Genomic DNA, 21,786 nt, shown 5'->3' with positions numbered 1-21,786 from the left:
GATGGAGGCGGGGCCCCATTCATTCCAATAAAAGTTGCTTAGTGGTGCATGACGCCAAAAAACTTTAACTTCCTGAGTGTCAAATTACCCAGATCCATAGAGCTAGCGCACTAGAGACTTCTCCAGCTGAGTGGCTAACTCTCAATTTAGCCCTCCACCAACTTGAATGGGAATAAAATTATTTAGTCATTGCAGCTCTTTTTCACATTATCGTATCAAATGAATCAAATCCAAAAGTGAAATGAGTGATGCTTAAAAACATTATCTATTGATTTATAGACATCTCTTTTTTTTGCGCCTGATGGCATCACGTTACTGACCCAGAAGTTGTAGTTACACAGTTTGACCACTATGTGCAATTGGCTTCAAAGTCCAGCGCACTTCCTGGGGGCTTGGCAGAGACGCTGAGATACAGAAGACCGGAAAACGCTGACCAATAAGAGCAGACTAAGCTTTTTCGGGAGGCTGGCTTTAAGAAACAGGTGCAAAAACAGAGCGTTTGAGATAGAGGGTGTTTCTGAGGTGTATCTGCACAGACAGTGTAAGGAAAATAAAGTGTTTTTTGACCATTTAAGCATGTAAACATATTCTACTAGAAGCTGAAAATGAGCATGATAGGTCCCCTTTAAGAAGGTCAAAAAATAAATCAAACAAAAAGGAACAAAGTGTGAATTAAAATCCATTTATGCTTCCTCACCAAACCATGATGTAAACTAGGTCAGCTAGAGTTTTGATGATTTCCTCGACAATCAAGAAACATGTGAAAAATAAAACTTTGAAATGACTTGATGTTTCTTCACTGTATTTCTGCAGCTTTTAAAAAAGGCTTCTGTTAGACGTTAAGAACAAAACAAGATACAGTGGAGGAGGTTTAAGAAATGGAGGGTATTGCTCAAATTGTGTTCCTTTTTTTTTTTATCTAACTTAAGTTATGTGCAAGTATTTTTCCATGAATCTCCTTCATCGTGTTTGTCACAAGGTGAACAAGGCGGAAAATGTCACAGGAAAAATAGCCAGAGAAGGTGAGGAAACAAAAACACGGGGAAAAACAAGCGAGTGGAACAGGGAAGCGAATATCAACCGCTTTGAGAACAGAGGGAGAAAAAGTTATGCATCCAATTGTTTTCTATATTTACCTGGAAAGAGAAGTTGCAGATGAAAAGTGCTTAAGAAGACGACAAACCTTTTTTGGTTGAGCTAATACAGACAGTCATATATCTACAGTAGAAACAAGACACAGACAGACCCACAGGAAGATGGACTCCCTCCGTCCATAGTCACACATTTAGTTATTTACAATTTTTTTAGTAGTGTTCTTCTTCATTATTCTATCCATGGTGTGTTCCAAGACTCTCAATGTACACAAAAGGCTCCTCATGCCATGTCTGTCCTCCAAACTCTTCCTCTGTGGTGGTTAGGGGGGAGGAGGAGGAGGAAGGGTCAGATCAATAATGTTACTGGGGCCAGTGATAAAGAAAAAGAAGGGGGAATGAAACTGAAGGCAGTTTTCAATCAGTGGTATCATGTCTCTGGAAGCTGGTTGATGTCAGTCAAGTTGGTGTCATTGAGGATGACTTTGATTCGATCCAAGGAGTCCGCCTGTCGTATTCGCTCCAGCTGTACCTGCGGACAAAACATCGATTGGTTCATTTAAACACAAAAACAATCTGTTTTTGTCTCTCCTACGTTCACAGTTCCAGTTTGACTTACTCACTAAAATCTCTGCAAACATAAACATATGCTCGCAGGAATTAAAGAGAAACTTCAGTGTTTTTCACCTTGGACCCTGTTTTCCATGTTTTGTGTCTCAGTGACTAACAGGAACAAGTTTTTGAAACTTGTCCAGCAGCCACAAAACAGGTTGCAATGTAATGACTTGAGGCAATTCTTGCACTTTCAGTGTATGTTCACTAAGTGCTTGTTTTGACACTGAAAGGTTTAGACTACTTTTCATTATTTTAAGTGTCTGACTACATATAGAAAGGATCCCCACACAGACAGATCTTTTTAAGGAGTAAGATCCTTTTTGTTTAGCGACAAACAGCCCCAAAATTGATTTTGCAAAACCCACCAAACTCCACTTGAATAATGAGTAATTTTAGCGTGCATAGAGCCAACATATTTTTGCATCTAACTGGGTGAATTAAGGGTACTTTTCAACCGAACCAGAGTTGTTGATTGCCGGAACAGTGGAAAGATGAACCGGGATGGCTTTCGTGACTTTTATTTTGTTTCCGTCGACACTGAATGAAGTGTGTGAAGTGGGGAGTCTGGTGGGTTTGGTGATTGCAATTTTGGGGCTGTTTGTGGTTAAACAAAAAGACTCTTACTCATTAACATAAAGGTCTATCTCTGTAGGGATCCTTTCCATAATGTTGTCAGACATTTAGAATGATACTCTAAGCCAGACAGGTGCAAAAATACATCCAACAATGTCCTGAATGATTACACTGCAGCCTGTTTTGCCGCCATCGGCTGCAGTGGTCTCACTCGATAGTGGACCAGTTTCAAAAGCTTGTCACCATTAGTCATTTAAAAACAGTACAAAAGATACGCACATCAAAACCTCCAATGAAATGAGTACTCGACCAAAGAAACAGCTCGCAAAGTAAAAAACACATAAGTCCGCACACCAAGTAGCTCCCGTTGAGAACGTTTCGAGCCAAACGCCTCTTCTTCAGACTTACTGTACCATTAGTTACTTAGACAAAAAAACACTTAAAAATAGGATCCAAGATGAAAAATATCGACGTTATCCTTTAAAGAATTAGATCATTTTTGTTTAGCCAGTAACAGCCCCAAAATCACTGTCCCCAGTACCATTAGACTCCATTTAAAAAAACAGTCATTTTGTAATCGTAGAACACACTCCATTGAAAATCAGCAGAAAAAACCCTCAAAAAAAAAAAAAAAAACATCTTGGTTTATCTTTCAACTGTTTTAACACCCACCAACTGGTTGAAATAAACCCTTAATACACCTAGTTAGATGTGAAAATATCTGGAAAGGAGCAAGAGGGAGGTCGGACCTCAGACAAGCAGCAGGGAAAAGCAGCGTGTCAAGCCAGCATATTTTATGCTACTGCTGTGGGAGTCTCCCACACACACAATTACAGGGCTAACTGTTAGCATCACACGACTATCATTACCTAATGGTTTATCTGGTGTAACTACAGTGTGAGCCATTTCAGTGTCTGTATGTGTGAGTTAGTTTGGAACGTGTAACAGCTCGGTGTCGGATGTTAGCTATTGCTGTGTTAGCAGGCTCTTGATCGCTTTTACAAATTATTTATCAACATAAAAATGTTATCAATAAGACTTCTAAATGTTTTGCCTATTTAAATTTCTTTTTTTGTTTACGTGATAACTGTCCCATAAACAGACAACTCCTCCTTACCTGAAGGGTCTGAGAAAGTTTGACAAAGTCTTTCTGAACCTGCTCACTGACATCCAGCTCTGTTTGCAGCCGCTGAGCTTTGTCTTTCTCTTCAAACACTTGACTCTCTAGTGCACTCTGCAGTGAAAACACACACACACATACACAAAATACACACACAAATTGAATTAGAAAGTCTAAATGGAGCCCATAAAATGCCAGAAAAAAATCCTCAACATTACAGAAGAGGTCAAATAAATATTTAACTCAAACGCATTTGCTGAATAATTTAAAGTGATGTAGCATCACTGGCTGAATGAATGCTTCAGTGTCATTACACAGAAGTTTACAAATGGCTTCGGATTGTCTAAAAATGCTCTTAAATACTCTGTATTTCAATAAGGAAATATTACACACCGCCTCTTTCTGGCATTCATTAAAGCATTCTCTATAAATTGTTTTGCATACTAGGGCTGGGCGATATGACCAAAATCTCAAATCAAGATATAGGTCATTTCATATCCTGATAACAATACATATCACGATATAGCACATTTTAATCAAATGAATAAAAAGTTGTCCCCAATTTCTCTTCATTTGATAACTCATTTTAAAGAAGATGAGAGAAAAAGAGAGAGAGAGAGAGCGAGCAGCTGTGGTCGAGCAAGCTAGAGAGTGAGTGAAGAGAGGGAGTGCTGGTAGCAAGAAAGCTGGTGAATCAGATCAATAAAACGTTATTTTCTGATTGTTTCACAACGGTTATGTTGTAAAGCACAAACACGCCCACACCCCCACACACCTCCACTCAACACTGAGGCTGTACTCCACACCACCTGATTTGGTCTGAATATGAGTTTTGCTGTCATTAATTGTCTCCATCTCGCTTGTCTGCTCTTTCTCAGCGCTGCAGGGCTGCAGCGCGGCAGAGACAGACAGTGGAGTTATATAAACTCGTTATATTACTGTAAGTGCCGTAAAAGCTTCGCGAATTAAAAAGCCAAGAAGAGTAATTTATCAATGTGATCCGTGCAAAAGATAGACAGACTCCAAATGATGAAAAATATTGCCGTAAAAAGTGTAATTTGCATCACAACAATATAAATGATAGAGCAAAATATGAAACGATAGACATTTTTCTCTCGTCACATGATATATATCGTCATATCGCACAGCCCTAATAGATACTAAAGTGAGGTTGTATATTCTTGTAATCCTGACATGAAAAGAGTTCTGTCCTAAAATAGCAGTAGGTCTGGGGTTTACAAAACATCAGCGATGCTCTGACATTACAGGCCTTCAGGTAAATGTGTGTGAATGAGACTGACCTTTGCAGTGGTAAGCTCTCTGAGCTGATGCTCCAGGGTGACCCTCAGGGCCTGGATACTCTCCAGTGTCTCAGTCTTCTCTGTTAAACTGCTCTGCAACTACATAAACAACAGTTATGTAGGTAATACATATTAATGATACAAAGACAAATGTACTAGAGACAACATATTTCACTAAGAGTCTACAACTGAAGGGAGGGAGGGCAACTGATCTGTAGATTGAGGCCCATACACACTGATCTAACATTAAAGAACACGTGGCGTCAAAGTCCAACTGTGCATCGCCTGTGTCTTGGCCAAAAAGTTGCACTCAGCACCCCACAAAAACTACAGCTGACAACCAACCAGCACGTACATTCTGCACCTGTGTCAGAGGAAATAACTCTCCACACCAGCAGGTGGCAGTAATCTGTATTAAATATTCAAAAAGGGAAACTGGAAGACCGCCAGGATGGATTCAAGACGCTAGTGAGCCAGTTAGTACATTGAGAACACAAACTGATGTTTGTGTTCAGCGAGGGCCAACTTGTGCCAACCATCCAGGACACACCGCAAAAACTAGGGTGACAAATGCTCACTGTCAGCCCGACATTACGCAGGTTGATTTTAGCGCTGCTCATCGTGGACTATATTGCTGTCATTGTTCATTTTAGTCAAACCATACAGTTTGAAAACGAGGCGCGGCTCCAACTAGAAAACAATGTTGTGATGCATTGGATGTGCTGAATGTGCATATTAAGGCAGTACAGGAGGAGGTGCACATTAATAATCCTCCAGGACTGTAACATGCTCATGTTTAACCCAAACAATGTGTCATGTGACTGCAGTTGGTTCAGATCCAGGTCGGAACACGTTCTCACCACAAACAAACTGCACCAGAGTTTGTTTGTAACCGGACTGAGACCACCTCTTCAAGAAGGTCTCGGTCTGGTTGTTTTGGTGCACACCTGAGTGTGATTGCTGTGTTCACACCTGCCCAAATGAACCGCACTGAGGGGGCAAACAAACCTGAGTTAGATTGAACCAAACCAAACAGTGCAGGAGTGAAAGCACCCTTAGTAATGACCTAGCAACAGAGACAATTTGTAGTCCCTGTTGAGTCGGCAAGCCAACTTTAGCTCACTCTAATGCTTCGTAGAAATCGTGGGATTTCCCAAACTGAATAAATACCACACACATAAGCACAAAACTGCCTTGCTAGCTTACTCTTGTTGTAACTATCAGCCTCCTGCATCTGGAAGCAACACTTATGAGAGCGCTGAGACTGAACAAAAACAGTGACGCCTGGGGGCCATAAAACCAAAACAAAAATGTTTAGTGGAGCTGAAGGAGAACTGCAGAGGTGGGTGATTCGTCACTACAAGCCACTGACAAATATTTGACTCACTGTCAATTTAAAATATTGATTGAAAATATCGATTAGTGCAGCTTTAAAAATCTCTATCAGGAGAAATACCATCGCTGACAACATTAAGTCTTCTGACAGTCTTTTCACAGGATGAAATGAGCAGCATGTGCATTAAAGAAATCTCTATTTTCCCCCCACTGAGGTGTAACACTGCATGACATCATATAGAGTTAAGTACCTGTTCCTTCTCCGCCTTTATTCGCTCCAGCTCCGTCTTCAGACTGGAGAAAGAGGCTGTTGGAGGGAGATATCATTAGAGGATCATCCTGTACACAGCTCATCTGAATCTCAAAAGCTCAAAGATGTTCTCTCTGGGATCATGACGGGGTCTCTTGAAAATGACTCGGCACTTCATGAATAATGCAACAAAGCTGCACCTTTAGTGAAAGCAAAGAGCTGAGAGGTGCTGTGTGTGTTTGGGATGTGTCAAACAGGCAGTAAGACATCTACAGGACAAATCCTAAAAGCTAATAGACTGACTGAGCCTTAAAGAATGTGTTGACCTAAAAATAAACTGTAACAAACATAAAACACTCTGACATTTAATGGCTACATTGACTGTCTTTGGGCAGCTCAGCTCACTGGTCACTTCAAAAGACAAGAGAAATGGTGTCAAAGTTATCTCTGAGGCCACGTTTACATGACAACGATTTCAACTGAAAACGGTAAACTTTAGTTGTGTTTTGGCCGATCGTTTACACAACAGCGGCATTTTGGGTGCCTGAAAACACAACGTTTTGAAAACGGGTTCCAGAGTGCAACTTTTTGGAAACGGCAGCGTCTCCGATGTCATGTAAACTTGCAATATGCAGTTCCTCTGAAAACGGAGACTTTTCACACACGCGCATTACGGTTCCAGTCACTAGGCATGCCATCCCTCACAACAACAATGCCGAGCTCTGTTTGTGCTGCTCACCCTGTTGATTTGAAGTGTAGATCTGTTACTGTGGCAACTCCACCTCGTCGTCCATCCAGACAAAGTTTTCTGTGCATGCTTTCACCATTGTGTCTTCTTTGTTTTGGTTTGTAATCACCGCACTGTAGAGGAAGGCGCTTCAGCACAGACGCATGGCGTCATGCCGTGGTGTTGCTTTGCAAATTTACACTGCCACCCATTGGCCTGGCATGCATACTACAGCGTTTCCAGTAGATTTTGCGGCTGTGTGTGCACGGGAATCGTTTCAATAACGTCGTCATATAAACGCAGAAGTTTTTTAAAATGCAAAGGACAGACTTTTCCGTTTTTAGAGAAACCGTTGTCGTCTAAACAGGGCCTGAGTCTCTGGTAGATCTGTGAGGTGTGAATGTTTTAACAATTAAATGAATACACACCTTTCAATAATCCAAACATGGTGTGTTTTTAATTGTTTGTAAATTAAAAACAGCAAGAAAACAACTTTAGCTTGTTTTTTAATGCCATTTCTGTGCTCAGACTTCCCAACAGATCCATTTTACTCTCTACTCTCAAAATTAAGTTTTGACAAGCAAATACATGTTACATAACAATATTGCAAATAAGATAAGACAGAGTTACAAGGGTTGGTGGTTGAAATATTTCCCTATAAAACAGAACAACCCTTTAAGACATTGATATGTCATTAGTTTACGTAAACAGATGCGATGAGTGTTGCTGGACACTGCAAATATGCCATTTGTGGGCTATAGGCATTATTTTGGGGTTGTCGGGACGCTCGTGACAGGTTCACCACTTCTGTTTAAGGCTATCAATCGATCAAGTCATCAAATAAAAATGAACACTGCTTTAGTACCAGGCCACTAGCCCCACAAGCTAATGTTAGCAACCCATGCTCCTTCCCTGCCAGTGTGCACTGATGATAGAAGAGCGGTAACAAGTGAAGCAAATTTGCTGCTAGACTTAAGTTAAATTTTGGGTGTGGTGTGGGACTGTCATGCACCAATCAGCCTTAACAACGAAACATTAGCGAGGTAGCTAGTTCACCACAAAGACACGGTCATACTTTTTGTTTTCCGTTATTCTTGTTAGGTCCATAATACAATGAAATAATATCAAAGTAATTGAATACAATGGTTATCATAATGTTTTTAATCTTTCCTGTCAATCTGTTCACACAAATAATAGCCTTTTATTGCCTTTTTTTTATTACAGTGCAGCTAGAGCGTGACAGGAAAGTGGAAAAGAGAATGGGGATGACACCAGCAAAGGTCCGCAGGTTGGAATCGAACCCAGGCTGCTGCAAAGGACTCAGCCTGGGGCGGACACTTTACTTGCTGAGCTAGAAGCCGCCCTGACACAAAAAATATTGAGACAGATCAATCCCCACACAATTTGGATACCAAATCTCTTGTCGCACACCGGGTTAAGGTGACCAGTTCAAGTGAGTGTAAACGTGTAAAGATTTAGGCTGTAAGTGCAACACACAAAAACAACAGTGTTAACTTATCAACAGGATACACAAACATCCTGATCAAACTACAGTAAAACATGTTATAAACAATCTGTGGGGCAGGACAACATTCAGTAAGGTGAATTAATTCACATTATAGACATTCCAAGACAGTTCAAGACATGTGTGGGAAAAGGGGTATGTGGCGGACTCACTACAGTTATTTGTCAGCCTGACAGCTATGCCATTAACACGCACGCACGCACGCATAAGCAGTTAAAGTGAGCTAGCTCAACGTGTTCGTCATACCTTCCAGGATGTCTGAATGACAGTGATCAATGGAGAAGAAACAAAAGCAGAAACAGAAGAGAATGTAAGAAATGTCCAGAAAAATAAAAAACACTCACAGAAGTTAAAGTGATGGAAGGTTTATTTACTAAAAAATAAAAAGCTGATCAAAGTTCAATTAACAATCCAACTGGAGAGTTTAAGCCTCACCTATCTCCTCCTTACAACCCTCGATCTCCAGCTGCAGAGTCTCCTCCAGGTTCTCCTTCAGACACTGCTCCGCCTGGTTCTGCTCCTTCAGAAACAAAATCTCAGCTTTCAGCTTCTCCTCCATGTGATCAGCTGATGTCCGTAACGCCACCAGGTCCTCACGTAACCGCACCACCAGGCTGTGTAGCTCCTGGAGAAGAACGAAACTACATTACAGGCATCAGTGTGGAGAATCATTATCTAAGAGCACAATTTTTAGAGGAATACTTCCCCTCATAAATGACCATTTGTATGTATTTCCTGTGGGCTACAGCAACACTAAACCCCCGAGCTTGCCTGAGAAGGACTAAATGCACAAAGCTGCTATTTTTAAATATCCCATGGAGAGAGACACTCACTGCAGTCTGTTCTATTTTGTTCTGAAAATGTCGGCGTGCAGCCTCGTTCTGTGGATTAAAAACGAGGTGCAGGCTGATAAAGGAGGAAATACAGTTAGTGCTGGACGGAGCAGTGAGTGACAACAACCCCGCCCACATCTAAGGGTACTGTTTGCAGTGAAACACTATACCGAAAGTGTTTGGTGGAAACGGGGCTCAGTGACCACGTTTAGAAACAGAAAAACTACATCTATACATAGTGTACAAACTCTCACACAACTCATGCAGTATAATCCAAGTCTCATTTCACTTGCCAAAAGGACAGCCCTTTCCAATAGGGAACTGAACTAAAAGTTTAGCTTATCGATACTCTTATCAAAGCCAGACTCCATTTACAAAAGCAGGTAATTTTACCTCACTGAACACAGGAGCTGCTGATCTACCGCTGCCTCAATCCATGACTTGTTTGCGTAATTGTGTGACTTTGCTGAATCCGAACTAACTATTTAAAACACCAAAGTCACACAATAACTCCGACAAACTAACTGATCAAGGCAGCAGTAGACCAGCAGCTCCTGTGTTCAGTGAGGTAAAATTACTGTTTTTGTCAAATGAGTCTGGCTTTGAAGCATAAGCCTTGTTTCCACCAAGCAGTGCGGTGATTTTTTACAGCGATTATTGCATTTCCTAGACAAAAACTTGTGGATGGTACCACAAGAACCACTCATTTCTGTACTGTTTTTTAGTCACGTCTCTGTTGAGGTACCTAGCACATTGATCCGACACTAAAAGTTGGAGCAAGGGACACTGCTGTCCTTTTATTAGTCAAAAGGGAATGGTCACTCTTGGTTGACAAGGATTCAGTGTACAAATCTGCTGGGCCGGGTTCGGATAACAAATCACACATTTTGCTCGGCTTCGGCCCACTTGACATGCTGCTGTGTTGTGCTATGGCCTATTCAAGTGCTAGGATTTGTTATTTACATGACAACACCTGAATGCAGCGTAACAGCAGGCTTTTGATGGTCATTTACACACTGTCCATGTGTGATCACGGTAAACAGACAAGCTGTAACCATGATAACGATAACTACGTCAGGTAACAAACTGCGTCGGGCCGGGTTGGGCTGGGCTCGGTTACAACTGTCTCGGACTCGGGTTGGGTTCAGTCAGGAAAATGCAGCCTGTGCCGCCCTCTGTTGTGCCCATCTGGTTTTTTAACCTTATTGATAACCTTTTAATAGTGTTACAAAACACATATTTCACCATGTATCCATAAATACATATATACCCTACACAGGATTGGCAGTTTAGTTTAATCTATCACTTTATCACCTTAAACTGTTGATATTTGTAATTTATTTTGCAGCTACGACTTAAATGGTGCAACCCCATTATGTAAATCACTAGTTTGAAACTTAATAATCATACCTATGAAATACAGAGGTGCTTTACACACAAATGTGGTGGTGGATATAAAAATATCTGATGCAACACAATCCAGATCTTATTCAGATTCTAGCAGTGTAAAATATGAATAATAAGAAGTTACATTGCTTTGCATTAACATAATCTTTGGTATCTTGATGCAGTAAATACAGATTTAAATGTTATGTGAGCAGCTTGTTTCAACCACCAACGAGCAGAAAATGTCACCAGTGTTACTCCACCTCCACTAAAGCACAAGCCCACTCTGCCAGATTTACCTCCAGAGCGTAATTCAGCAAGAGGCAAAGAGTAACAGAGTGGGAGGATGATGTGTGTGTTTGAGAGCGCACAGTTGTCATAAAAAGATAGTATTCTCCCTTTGTCAGAAAACTCAAAATGAGCAGAGGTTAAAGACATATTAAGATACTTAGGTAAAAGTACTAATACCACACTGTGAGAATACTCTACTAGAAGAAAAAGTCCTGCATTCAAAACCTTACTTTTGTATCTTAAGCAAAATATACTTCAAGTACTTCAAGTAAAACTGTTCATTGTGCAGTAAAATGTTCCCTTTTAGTGTTTTACTGTTATATGTGATGTTTAGGATTAAAATTACTGCTGCATTAATGTGTATGTTGAATTCTACTGTTGTAGATGTTGAAGGTTATGCTCATTTTAACTCCTTTATATACTGTTGGGTAATTTAATCTACAGCAAGGCATCATATTCTATAAGATCATCATATGTTTGTAGTGTGGCTGTCCTGTGAGAACCACAAATCTCTAAAATGTTTTCATGGTGTCAGACAGCCCTGTTTTCAGCATTGTGACGATACATTTTCCAGCTGATCCAAGAGCATTTTAAAAGAGTTTATTTAACTTGAGAAGTAGGAACATTTTCTCAGCAATCAAAGGAACACTTCGTTTTTTCACAAACATTCAACATCAGCAAACCTGGAGATGTCAGGGAGTGGAGTGTAAAGTAGTACCTCAAAATTAGGGCTGCTCCTGACTAAGATTTTTCCTAGTCGACCAATAGTTATCATTTAGGGCCATTAGTCGACTAGTCACCTGCATGTTTACGATACTCATTTAATTATTAAATGATATATTTTGGTGGTTTGAGTTGAAGGTGTGAGAAAGAATAGTATCTGATGAACCTTCATTAATATAGGCCTATATTTTATCTACAAGTGTACATCACACACTGAGCGAGCCGCCTGTTAATGACGCTGTGAGCTAATGGGCATGTAGCTACTTCCATGTTTCAGATGACACGTCATGTTAGTAGTCGACCAATGAAGATGAGTTTACATATCACCTTGGGTTCGTCCTTCACCTTCTCAAAATGATCCCACACTTTGGATTTCCTGCCCGACATGTTATTAACTAGCCTGTGGAATAACCGCAGGTACCAGCCCTGGAAATTAACCTGAGTCCTGTCTGACTGCTGAGCGACACTTCCTGTGTCTGTCCTTTCAAATTAAACTCCCACATGGTCCACTCATATAGGTTTTGATTATTTTGAAGGTGCAGCTCCTAAAAGAGCTTCACGTATGTTTTTGTTTGTTTTCCTCTGCCACTAAGCGACCAATGAAATCATGTCGAATAATGACTTCTCTGGTCGACTAACGTTTGTTCGACTGTGGGGGCAACCCTACTCAAAATCATATTGAATTACAGTACTTCATCGTTGTATTGCGTTGTTGGTTCCACTATCCTGATCTATGTGACGTTAATGCCAGAGGCATTCAGTAAATTAAATAAAAAAATAGATGTTAGGGGCGTCAGGGGCTTAGTGTTTAGAGCAGGCGCCCCATGTACAGAGGCTCAGTCCTCGCTGCAGTAGCCTGGGTGCTGTTCCGGCTTACAGCCCTTTGCTGCGTGTCACTCCCTCTTTCCCTAACCCTTCACATACTTAGTTGTCCTATCCATTAAAGGAAAAAACGCCAGAAAAAATAATCTTTTCTTTTTCTCTCAAGCAAAAGAGCTCGACTCATTTTGACAAAAACTGACGGATGGATATATGAAGTTAGATCAAATATTTGTGGCATTTAAGACCTCACAAATTCAAATTTAAGACTATTTAATGACTTTTAAGGCTTTACATTTTGAGACATTTTAAAGGGCCACACACACGCCATGTCTTTAACCACCTGGAAAACACAAGGTCTTGTGCTGGACACGACTCTTGTGCCTATTCTGTGCCAACTTTCAAGGGCGTAAAGGCAGGTTGCATCTGAGGTTGCTAAGCGACCATGACAGCGGGTATCAAAGCCTACTTATCGGAAATCTTGAGTGTAGAGCTGATCTTCCTCCAGGCGCTGTTTTGTAAGTGAGTATTAGGCCAAAAATATTGTCTGTGGGACAGATGGAAAGCTCTGGGTAGCCCTGCACTCCTCCATATTTATCACAGATTGATATTTATGGATGAAAGGACAGATATTTGTTGGCTGGGATTAGTTGTTCCTCGTACATCCATTCTTTCCAAAAGTTACACTTATCTCAGTGTGCAGCTGTCATGCCCTGAAAAAAAGGCGTCACTTTGGCGTGTAAATTGCGCCTGCCACGTGTCTGCACTGAAACAATTTATGTGAGGGCACAAAAAACGCGGCATGTGTACAGCCCCTAAGATTCTTTTAAGAACTGGCAGACACCCTGCTTAGCATTTTTTAAGACTTCTAAAAGACTGACTCTAGTCGGGCAGCTGTGGCTCAGGAGGTAGAGCAGCTCATCCTCTAATTGGAAGGATGACAGTTCGATCTCCTGCTCCTTCAGTCCGCATGTGGAAGTATCCTTGGGCAAGATATTGAACCCCAACTTGCTCCTGGTGGCTGTGTCATCAGTGTATGATTGTGTGTGAATGTATGTGTGAATGTGACAAGTGTAAGTCCACTTACCATTTATATTTTAATACCAGTCAAGGCCTTATTTTTGGATTAATGAATTCAATGCCTTTTAAGACTTTTTAAGGACCCCCTGCTTCACATACTTGCACAGTACTGGGCATCTGGAAGTCCTCTTGTTGCTGCAGTTCTACGTGCAGCCTGTGTTTTCCCTGCAGGCTCTCGTTGTCTCTCTGCAGTCGGCTTAGTTCATCTGCCACCTGCTCCCTCGACTTCACCAGCACCGCCTGAAACAAACAAAATAAATCATGCCAACTCATCACATGTCAGCTTGTTTCCTTTTTTTTCTAAACCCCTGCCATGTGGAACCAGCAGCACTTCACAACATGGTGAAGAGTGACTCACTGGTCCTCTGACTCTCCCTGCAGAGCGATCATTCTGCTCGGTGTAACATTATGACTGAATTCATGACAGTATTTAGACCCATATTTCTTCAGATCAAAGCCACATGCAGAAACGGGAATGTCTCATTTTCTGGCAGAAGTTTGTCTGCAAAGACTTTGAGGGCACATCGATGCATGTGCTATGACACAGCTCGCAGCTGCACATTCATTATTGAGGATGTTTCTGCATCGCTCACTTCCTCCTGTTTTCCCCCCGACGATTAACTTCTAGAAAAAGTCATGTACTTACTTTACAATGCAAATGGTCTGGTTTTGCAGTGATGTAAGAACAGAGTCTAAAAATCTGTGCATTTCTGATGTGGTGGATGAGTAACACCTGGACATATTTGATATCCTGTAACCAAGAACAAATACTTGAGGTAGGCAGGAACGGTGACATTACAAAAACAGTTCAATTCCACCTCCAAAAAAGTGACTCATTTGTTTACTTTCTAGGTTTAAACTTCTCCTTAAACACTCAGAGAGCTGAGCAAAAAAAAATGAATCACGATAGCTCTGACAACTGACATATGTTCCTCTTCTGAGTGGTGAACATTATCTGATTTATATCATTTTAAATTAAAGATATAATATGTAACTTTTCCACTGTAAAATGCTTTAAAACAACAAGATCAATGTTACACACTTCGTTGAGTTGTGGACTTGAACGTCTCCAACAATGTTCAAACCCAGCGAAATCTGTCATTTTAATCAAAGACACTGTCCATGTTATTTGGTCGCTGTCACCTGCCAGTGACATATGCCAGAAGCTATCATAAATTGACTTTTCATCCAGTTTTAAGCCACATTTTTATGATACGCTTTTTGGATCTTGGTCATTTTTAACTATATGTTTAAACAGAATGAAGGGTTTTAGATCTTAAATTATCAGAAAGACCAGCTGAGCAAATGTTGGCGGCAGCTCGGCTCCAGCCCCCGCTGAGCCAAACAGCATTGAAAAAACACTGATTTTTAACATGAAACTGCTTTATTCTGCGTTTTTCGAGTTTTAGTTCACCAGGTCCATTTGTTTCTCACGGAGGAGGAGGAGGAGGAGACCTTTGTGGATAATTCGGCTCCTGGTAAAAACCTCCTGAACATCTGGATCGTAAGTTATCAGAGAAAAAAGATGAGCACACATTAGCAGGTGCTGGGCGAGCAGCCCCTTTGCCATGATCCGAACAGCGTTGCAGAAACTGATTTTTAACATGAATCTGCTTTATTCAGTGTTTTTACTGGTTTTAATCACCTTGTCCGTTTGTTTTTGGGAGGAAGAGACCTCTGCGGATAATTCAGCTCCCAGAGCAGACCTCCTGAACAATGATGAAAGAGAAGTTTCAAATGGCTGCGACCTGCAGTCCTCACTGCCACTAAACCCTACTACACACTGCTTCTTTAAGTCTGATGTGCAGAACGCCATGCAACAACTCTTCAGCATGGCATCGAGTGCTTTGTTTTTCCCCCTTGGCATAAAGGATGTAACATAAATACATGTTCCCATAAATACAGACTGTATCTATTAGTGGCCTGCGACAAATTTTTTTTAAAACTACTCAGATAACTGACATTCATATCACTTTATTCTTCTAAAAATGTGAACGTTTTCTGAATTTCTATTTAAATTAAATATCTTTGGGTTTGGGACAGTTGGCTGGACAAAACAGGACATACTAAGATTTCACCCTGGACTCTCAAAACATTACATTTTACACTTTACACTTAATTTACTTAGCAATGCATATGGCAATTTCTGCAGTGATTAGCAACATTTTTAATGGACAAAGTGAAAGAACTGGTGGGATTAAACTTTACTGACCTTATATGATGACATGTGAAATTAAACTAATTAACTGATCTAACATACTTTTTAAAAGTAAATAATCCCATGACCAAAAGCTCAGTCATGTCAGCAAATATTTGTGGTCGGGAGCAAATAGTGACGTTACTGCCACAGAGGCAGAGAAAAGTAAATCCAAAACACTAACAGGCTGCAGTTCAGTTTGGCTGCATGACTATTACTAGAGCCTGCTGTCAAAACAAAAAACTGATATGCTCATTTGAAGGGCTAAAGTCTTGCCAGCTTTGATAGCCTCTGACATTAGGAAGGAACTTAAGTTACAAACACAGCTGGCAAGAACAAGCAACACAGGAAGAACACGCTGCTCACCATCTGTTCCTGTGTGTTCCTCTTTGCTTCACTGAAGGCCTGTTGTAGTGTGCTGAGTAGCATTTCTGACTCCTGGACTCTCTGCATGAGGGCGGACACCTACAACACACAGAGAAACATCGCTTAGAGACAGTCTTCAAAAAGGTCTACAGTTGGAAAATACTAAGGGATGGAAGAAGTACTCAGATCTTGTACTTGAGTAGAAGTACAAAAGCATTAACATCAAAATATACTTCAACAGCTTACAAATAAAGGAGAAATGGGAGATCGAAATGAATGCAGATCTATCACCAGACACCTGGAGGGAAATCTGTGGTGAGGCACGTTTGACAGCTAATTCCAGCATCTAGCGAGAGTTTCAATGGAAAGTAATACGATATTTCCAGACCCAGTAAGTAACAGCCAAGTGAGCTCCATCCAATTCAGACAAGTGCTGGTGAAAATGTGGCCCACACACTGGAAACCACATTCATATTTTTTGGTCGTGCCCCAAGTTAAGCAACTTTTGGGAGGATGTGTTAGACGCCCTGAGAGCAGTGTTCCATCAAAATATCCCCCAAGATCCAAGGGTGACTGTCTTTGGAGCGATCCCTGAAGGGTGTGAGGGTATAGCAAAAACAGATCTATAACAAATCCTCTTGGGGGTTGCGATTAAATGTAACACAATTAGATGGTTAAAAAAATATGGGAACTGTATGAGATGGAACAAATCACATATGCATAAAGGTTGCAAAGACCAAAAATTCATAAAGAGGTCGAGTCCTTTAATGAGTTTGTTAATGCAGTAAAGGATCTACTGAATTAAGTGTGTGAAAACGAGAGGAGAGTGATTTATAGCGATCACCCAAAACATTAAACCACTGACAGGTGAAGTGAATAACTTTGATTATTTTGTTCCAATGCATTGTTCTGCTGGGAAACCTTTGGTTCTGGCATTCATGTGGATACCACCTGACATGTTCCACCCACTCAAACACCGTTACAGACCAAGTACCCCCCCTCATGGCAACAGCACTCCCCAATGACAGTGATGGCCTGTGGAGCATGACAAAAAGCTCAAAGTTTCGACCTGGCTTCTAAATTTCCCAGGTCTTCATCTGCTCAAGGATTCTTGTGATGTGCTGGTACCCCAGATGTACCCCTAATCCAAAGTGGGGTCTCGTTGGATCGGACTTGGCGCTGACCTGTCGAGACATGGACACAGGATCTCTGGGAGTGTCCTGCGGTGTCTGGCACCAGTGCATTGGCGGCAGGTCCATTTAGTCCAGTGGGTTGAGAGGTGGGTTAATGCCACGCGCCACAGATGCTCATTCAGATTGGGATCTGGGGAATTTGGAGGCCAGGTTGACACTTTGAGGTCTTTGTCACATTCCTTGGGCCATTCCTGAGTGATGTTTGCAGTGTGGCATGGTTTATTATCCTGCTGGGGGGCCACTGCCACTGGGGAGTACTGTTGCAATGGTGTTTGAGTGGGTGGAACATGTCAGGTGGTATCAACATAAACGCCAGAACCAAAGGTTTCCCAGCAGAACAGTGCATTGGAACAAAATAATCAAAGTTATTCACTTCACCTGTCGGGGGGTTTAATGTTTTGGCTGATCTGTGGTTGATGGTTTGCTTGAATATTAGAAGAAGAGTAATAAAAAACAGTGGCTGTTAATCATAACTTGTTTTAATCTTGTTGGCATTAAAGTACAACCTAACAGCTGATAGTCACCAAGCAGTTATAAAAAGTTAATACTGAAGCTCAGAAGCAACTCTGTGCCACTAATCAGCAGTTGCAGTGACAGCTGACCATCCTGGTTCCAAACGGCCTCAGACGCCACACTGACCACAGTGTTTTGTACCAGTTGCAACCCACAGCTGTGGCATCTGTCTAAAATGAGCCTAGTGGTTTTGTGAACTGACAAAAGGTGTTTTCACTCTTTCGAAAAGCCTGCGGTCACATTTAGTGACACCACAGAGCGAATATGGCTGAGCTGCACTGTGAGAACCTTGTAAAGTCAGCTATACAAATCATAGATAACAATCAAAGTTATATTCCTGTTCTCTGTAACACTTTAACTTCTTCTCTGAATCCTCGAACTGAATATACGTCTTTATCTGTATGCTTGTATCCTGGTTTATCTTTATTTGTATATCAATTTTAATTTATGTCGGCCTACTTAAGTAAAACCCTGAGACCATGTATTTGTGTTGGCATTATGTTGTCTGATTTAAATGCATTGAAAAAGATTGTTTCCATTAAAATTTGAAAAGCCCTAAGCAAAATAATAATTCACAACCTTTTGTTTTCTAAGGGTGTTGTTTTACTTTGTGGTTGGTTTAAGTACTTTGTAAAACAGAGATTTGTTATTAGAGTTCAAGTTGAATAGGCGGTAATTTGCTTGTTATGTGAAGAAAAAGAAAACCATCAGCCTTTGGATTTAAAACTTCTACTGTGGTCAAGACGGTGCATGTATTTTTCTATGGTGTTCTGTGCGATTTTTGACCATTTTTATCAATTCTCGAGTGGCAAAACTTGCTTAAATTTAGCACCTAATCTGTAAGAAATTAGCCTGGAAATCCAGACTCAAATCTAGAAAGATTTTGAGTTTGGCCCTCACCAATACACCATTCCTACTAGGGATGCACCGAAATGAAAATTTGTGGCCGAAGCCGAATAATATTAAACGCTTGGCCGAATACCGAGTACCGAATGCTGTTTTTTTTAGTTTTTCATTAATTTTTGCAGATGAACCCCCTCCAGATTAGTGTTGTCACGGTACCAAAATAGGGACCCACGGTACGATACCAGTGAAAGTATCACAGTATCAGTAGTATCACGATACCACAGCAAAAATGAGGCAGATGTGCCTTTTGTCATTTATAAAAAGATAAATCACTTTTCTATAATACATCAATGATATTTCAATGGAATAAATTACTTATTGACTTATTCATACTTCAAATAAGTACTCCTCCCCTGACAAGTCCCTTCATAAGTAAAGAACAGTCCCTAAAGTGCGGTGAGGTTTGTGGACACAAAGAGAGAAATGTGAATGGCTCGTTTCTCCTCTGATACGCCACATACTGTGTGCCGCCATGGCTCGGCTGTACAGGTACTTTTGGGCAGTCATGACAACAAGTTATTCACCTGGAGCCGGACTTCTCCATCGCCGGTAAGCCGTTATCATGCGCCGCTGTATTTGACAGGAATACGTATTCCTGTCCATGTCTGTGACCCCCGTTCAACTCACAACTGGCGGGACTCGCCGTTTCATTTCTGCTGCTGGTTGAAATCTGTACTCACACAGCATGCTGAATGATTTATTTTGCCCACACAAAACTATTTTTAGTCGCAAATGCGAGTACGGTGAGGGACGGAGTAAAATATCGCCACACTGCCGACATTTTACTCCATCCATCACCGCACGCTGTTTGATTGCGTTATCAAAACACGCCGCTATTATTCAGCCTTGCTTTTCACTTATTCCACCGAATACCGAATGTGTGTTTTTTTGTAATATTCGGCCGAATATATTCTGTTACCGAATATTTGGTGCATCCCTAATTCCTACCCAAGGGGCAGCACTAACTGAGGCATATTAAATGCCACCACACGCAATTGGATAGCACAATAGCCAATCAGAGCAAAAAACAAGGTGACGTATACATTGCAGTAAGCCCCATTGGTTTTTCCAATCAGTGAGGCTAACTGATACATTATGCTTTTGCCGTATCCCGTCGGTAAAACGGCAAAAACGTTCTTCCTGGAAGCGAAGGCTTCAAGGGCAGTCTTCTGTTCCTCTCTCAATGAAAAAGACAAGTGTAGTTGTCTTAGCGTTTCTTCCTAAGCTAAATTGAATGGACGCGGTCCTTCGGCAGCTGCCATCTTGGCTGTTTACTTTTCGACTCCTACAGTGCAGTGCTGTCCTCATCAAGTTACACCCGCCCAGAGCCCGCCTCTGCCAGACAGACTGATCTGATTGGTCCGATGGCGATTCACCGGGCTCTGCTCATCGGGGCCAGATCCCCCTGCAGAGCAAATTCGAATTTGCTAGGGGCGGGGCATCTGGATTTCCAGGTCAGTAACAAATGGCATCAACCCAAAAATTCCTAGAACTTATGAGATATAAATGTGCATGGGAAAGGCCATCATATACTTCCATCATAATGTTTTGAGCCCCTAACCACTCTAAACTCTAAAATTCGAATAATCGCCTAACCAAAACCCAATATTTATTATATATTTGAGCTGCATCTCAAATTAATCTTCAGGTTCCCAGCTTTCAGATGATGTATACCACATCTATGTGGCAAATACCGTTGACCTGCCATCTGCCCCAAAAGATCCCCCTGTCCCCGCTTAAAAAACAAAAGGACAAAAATGGGTCTATGTGGGTCTCAGAGGGTTTAAAGTGTTCAACTTTTATGCATAAGTGTACAACATTTTGGAGCTCACTTCATGCCCAGGGTGAATAAGAAGAGAAAACAGTTTTACCAAGCTCTGAGCGCACCCTGAGGACATTTAAAGGAATCTGTTTGGTAGAAGGAGTGCAGCTGCTGGTATGAAAGGATCAAAGGGCTGAAAATAGAATAAGTTTACCTAATAATGCCTTCACAATGAGTCAATCATCCAAAAGATTCATATAAACTGCATTTGTGATAAAATGTAATGCAGCATGATATGCAGAGTCCAGTTTTTTAAAGGAGCTATATGTAAGAAATCTAAAGCAAATAGTCATAAAATCATCCTAATATGTCACAGAGACTAAGGAATAATGTTCATATAACATACTGATCTCACTGACAACAATAGTACGGCCAGAATACTCGCATTTAAAAAAAAAAATTTACGGTCCGCAAATCATGTTTATGTTTTGAATTTGTGTTTTGGCCTGTTGCGCCACCCACCACCGTCTACCAGTCACGCAGTCAGTAGAGTCTCAGCATCAGTTACAATTACGACTAGGGTTGGGACTCGTTAGGATTTTAACGATTCCGATTCCTTACCGATTCCTTCTTAACGATTCCGATTCCTCTTACCGATTCCTACATTATATTCATTATACTTGCTATACTTAAACAAGTATAGCAAGCCCGCTCCCGTCGCCCGCTCACGTCTCAAACACGGAGGTCTCCCTCTCCGCTGAGCAGGCACGCCCGGCCTGTTAAATAGCCTGTAACCATGACAACTGTGTGACACAAACTCAGTGCTTTAGTGATTAGATAATGTCGGGCTCGGTCGGGTTCGGACAGAAATATGCGGCCTGTGCCGCACTCTAATGGAAATATATTTTCTTTATTTTTTATTTTTTACAATCTAGGAGCCATTTGCAGGAACCGTTACGCCAAATGTGATGGAACCGGTTCCGGAACCGGAACTTTGGACCCGGTTCCAAAAAAGAACCCCAGTTACGACTGAGCTACAGCAGCACGGCTACAGCTCTCCTCAGCTGTATCCCGGCAGCAGCGTTAGCAGCAGAGAAGCCGGACTTGCTCGAACGGTCCGCTGGAAAACCAAAGATCAAGGACGCGGCAACATGGCCCTGCCACGGCAGCCACCCGTGGG

At 41.4% G+C, this 21,786-nt stretch overlaps 1 protein-coding gene across 2 annotated transcripts in view; it reads right to left on the bottom strand.

Moving 5' to 3' along the window:
- Positions 1-785: 785 nt before the first annotated feature.
- rabep1 (rabaptin, RAB GTPase binding effector protein 1) overlaps positions 786-21,786 on the bottom strand; it is a 47,689-nt gene continuing 26,688 nt past the window's right edge. The window contains exons 12-18 of one of the 2 annotated variants that reach the window (XM_033640931.2): positions 16,233-16,331; positions 13,769-13,909; positions 8,973-9,162; positions 6,287-6,342; positions 4,701-4,799; positions 3,397-3,513; positions 786-1,623 (exon numbers count right to left, since the gene is read on the bottom strand). In XM_033640931.2, the coding sequence (XP_033496822.1) occupies positions 1,522-1,623; positions 3,397-3,513; positions 4,701-4,799; positions 6,287-6,342; positions 8,973-9,162; positions 13,769-13,909; positions 16,233-16,331 (804 nt within the window). In that variant the 3' untranslated portion in view covers positions 786-1,521. The remainder of the gene's footprint in view (positions 1,624-3,396; positions 3,514-4,700; positions 4,800-6,286; positions 6,343-8,972; positions 9,163-13,768; positions 13,910-16,232; positions 16,332-21,786) is intronic. The other variant, XM_078172309.1, reaches the window with a different exon arrangement.

Source organism: Epinephelus lanceolatus, chromosome 11 (genome assembly GCF_041903045.1).
Source record: "Epinephelus lanceolatus isolate andai-2023 chromosome 11, ASM4190304v1, whole genome shotgun sequence".
Taxonomy (NCBI): domain Eukaryota; kingdom Metazoa; phylum Chordata; class Actinopteri; order Perciformes; family Serranidae; genus Epinephelus; species Epinephelus lanceolatus.
Note: the sequence above shows the minus strand (reverse complement) of the source record. Positions and strands in the feature narration are given on the sequence as shown.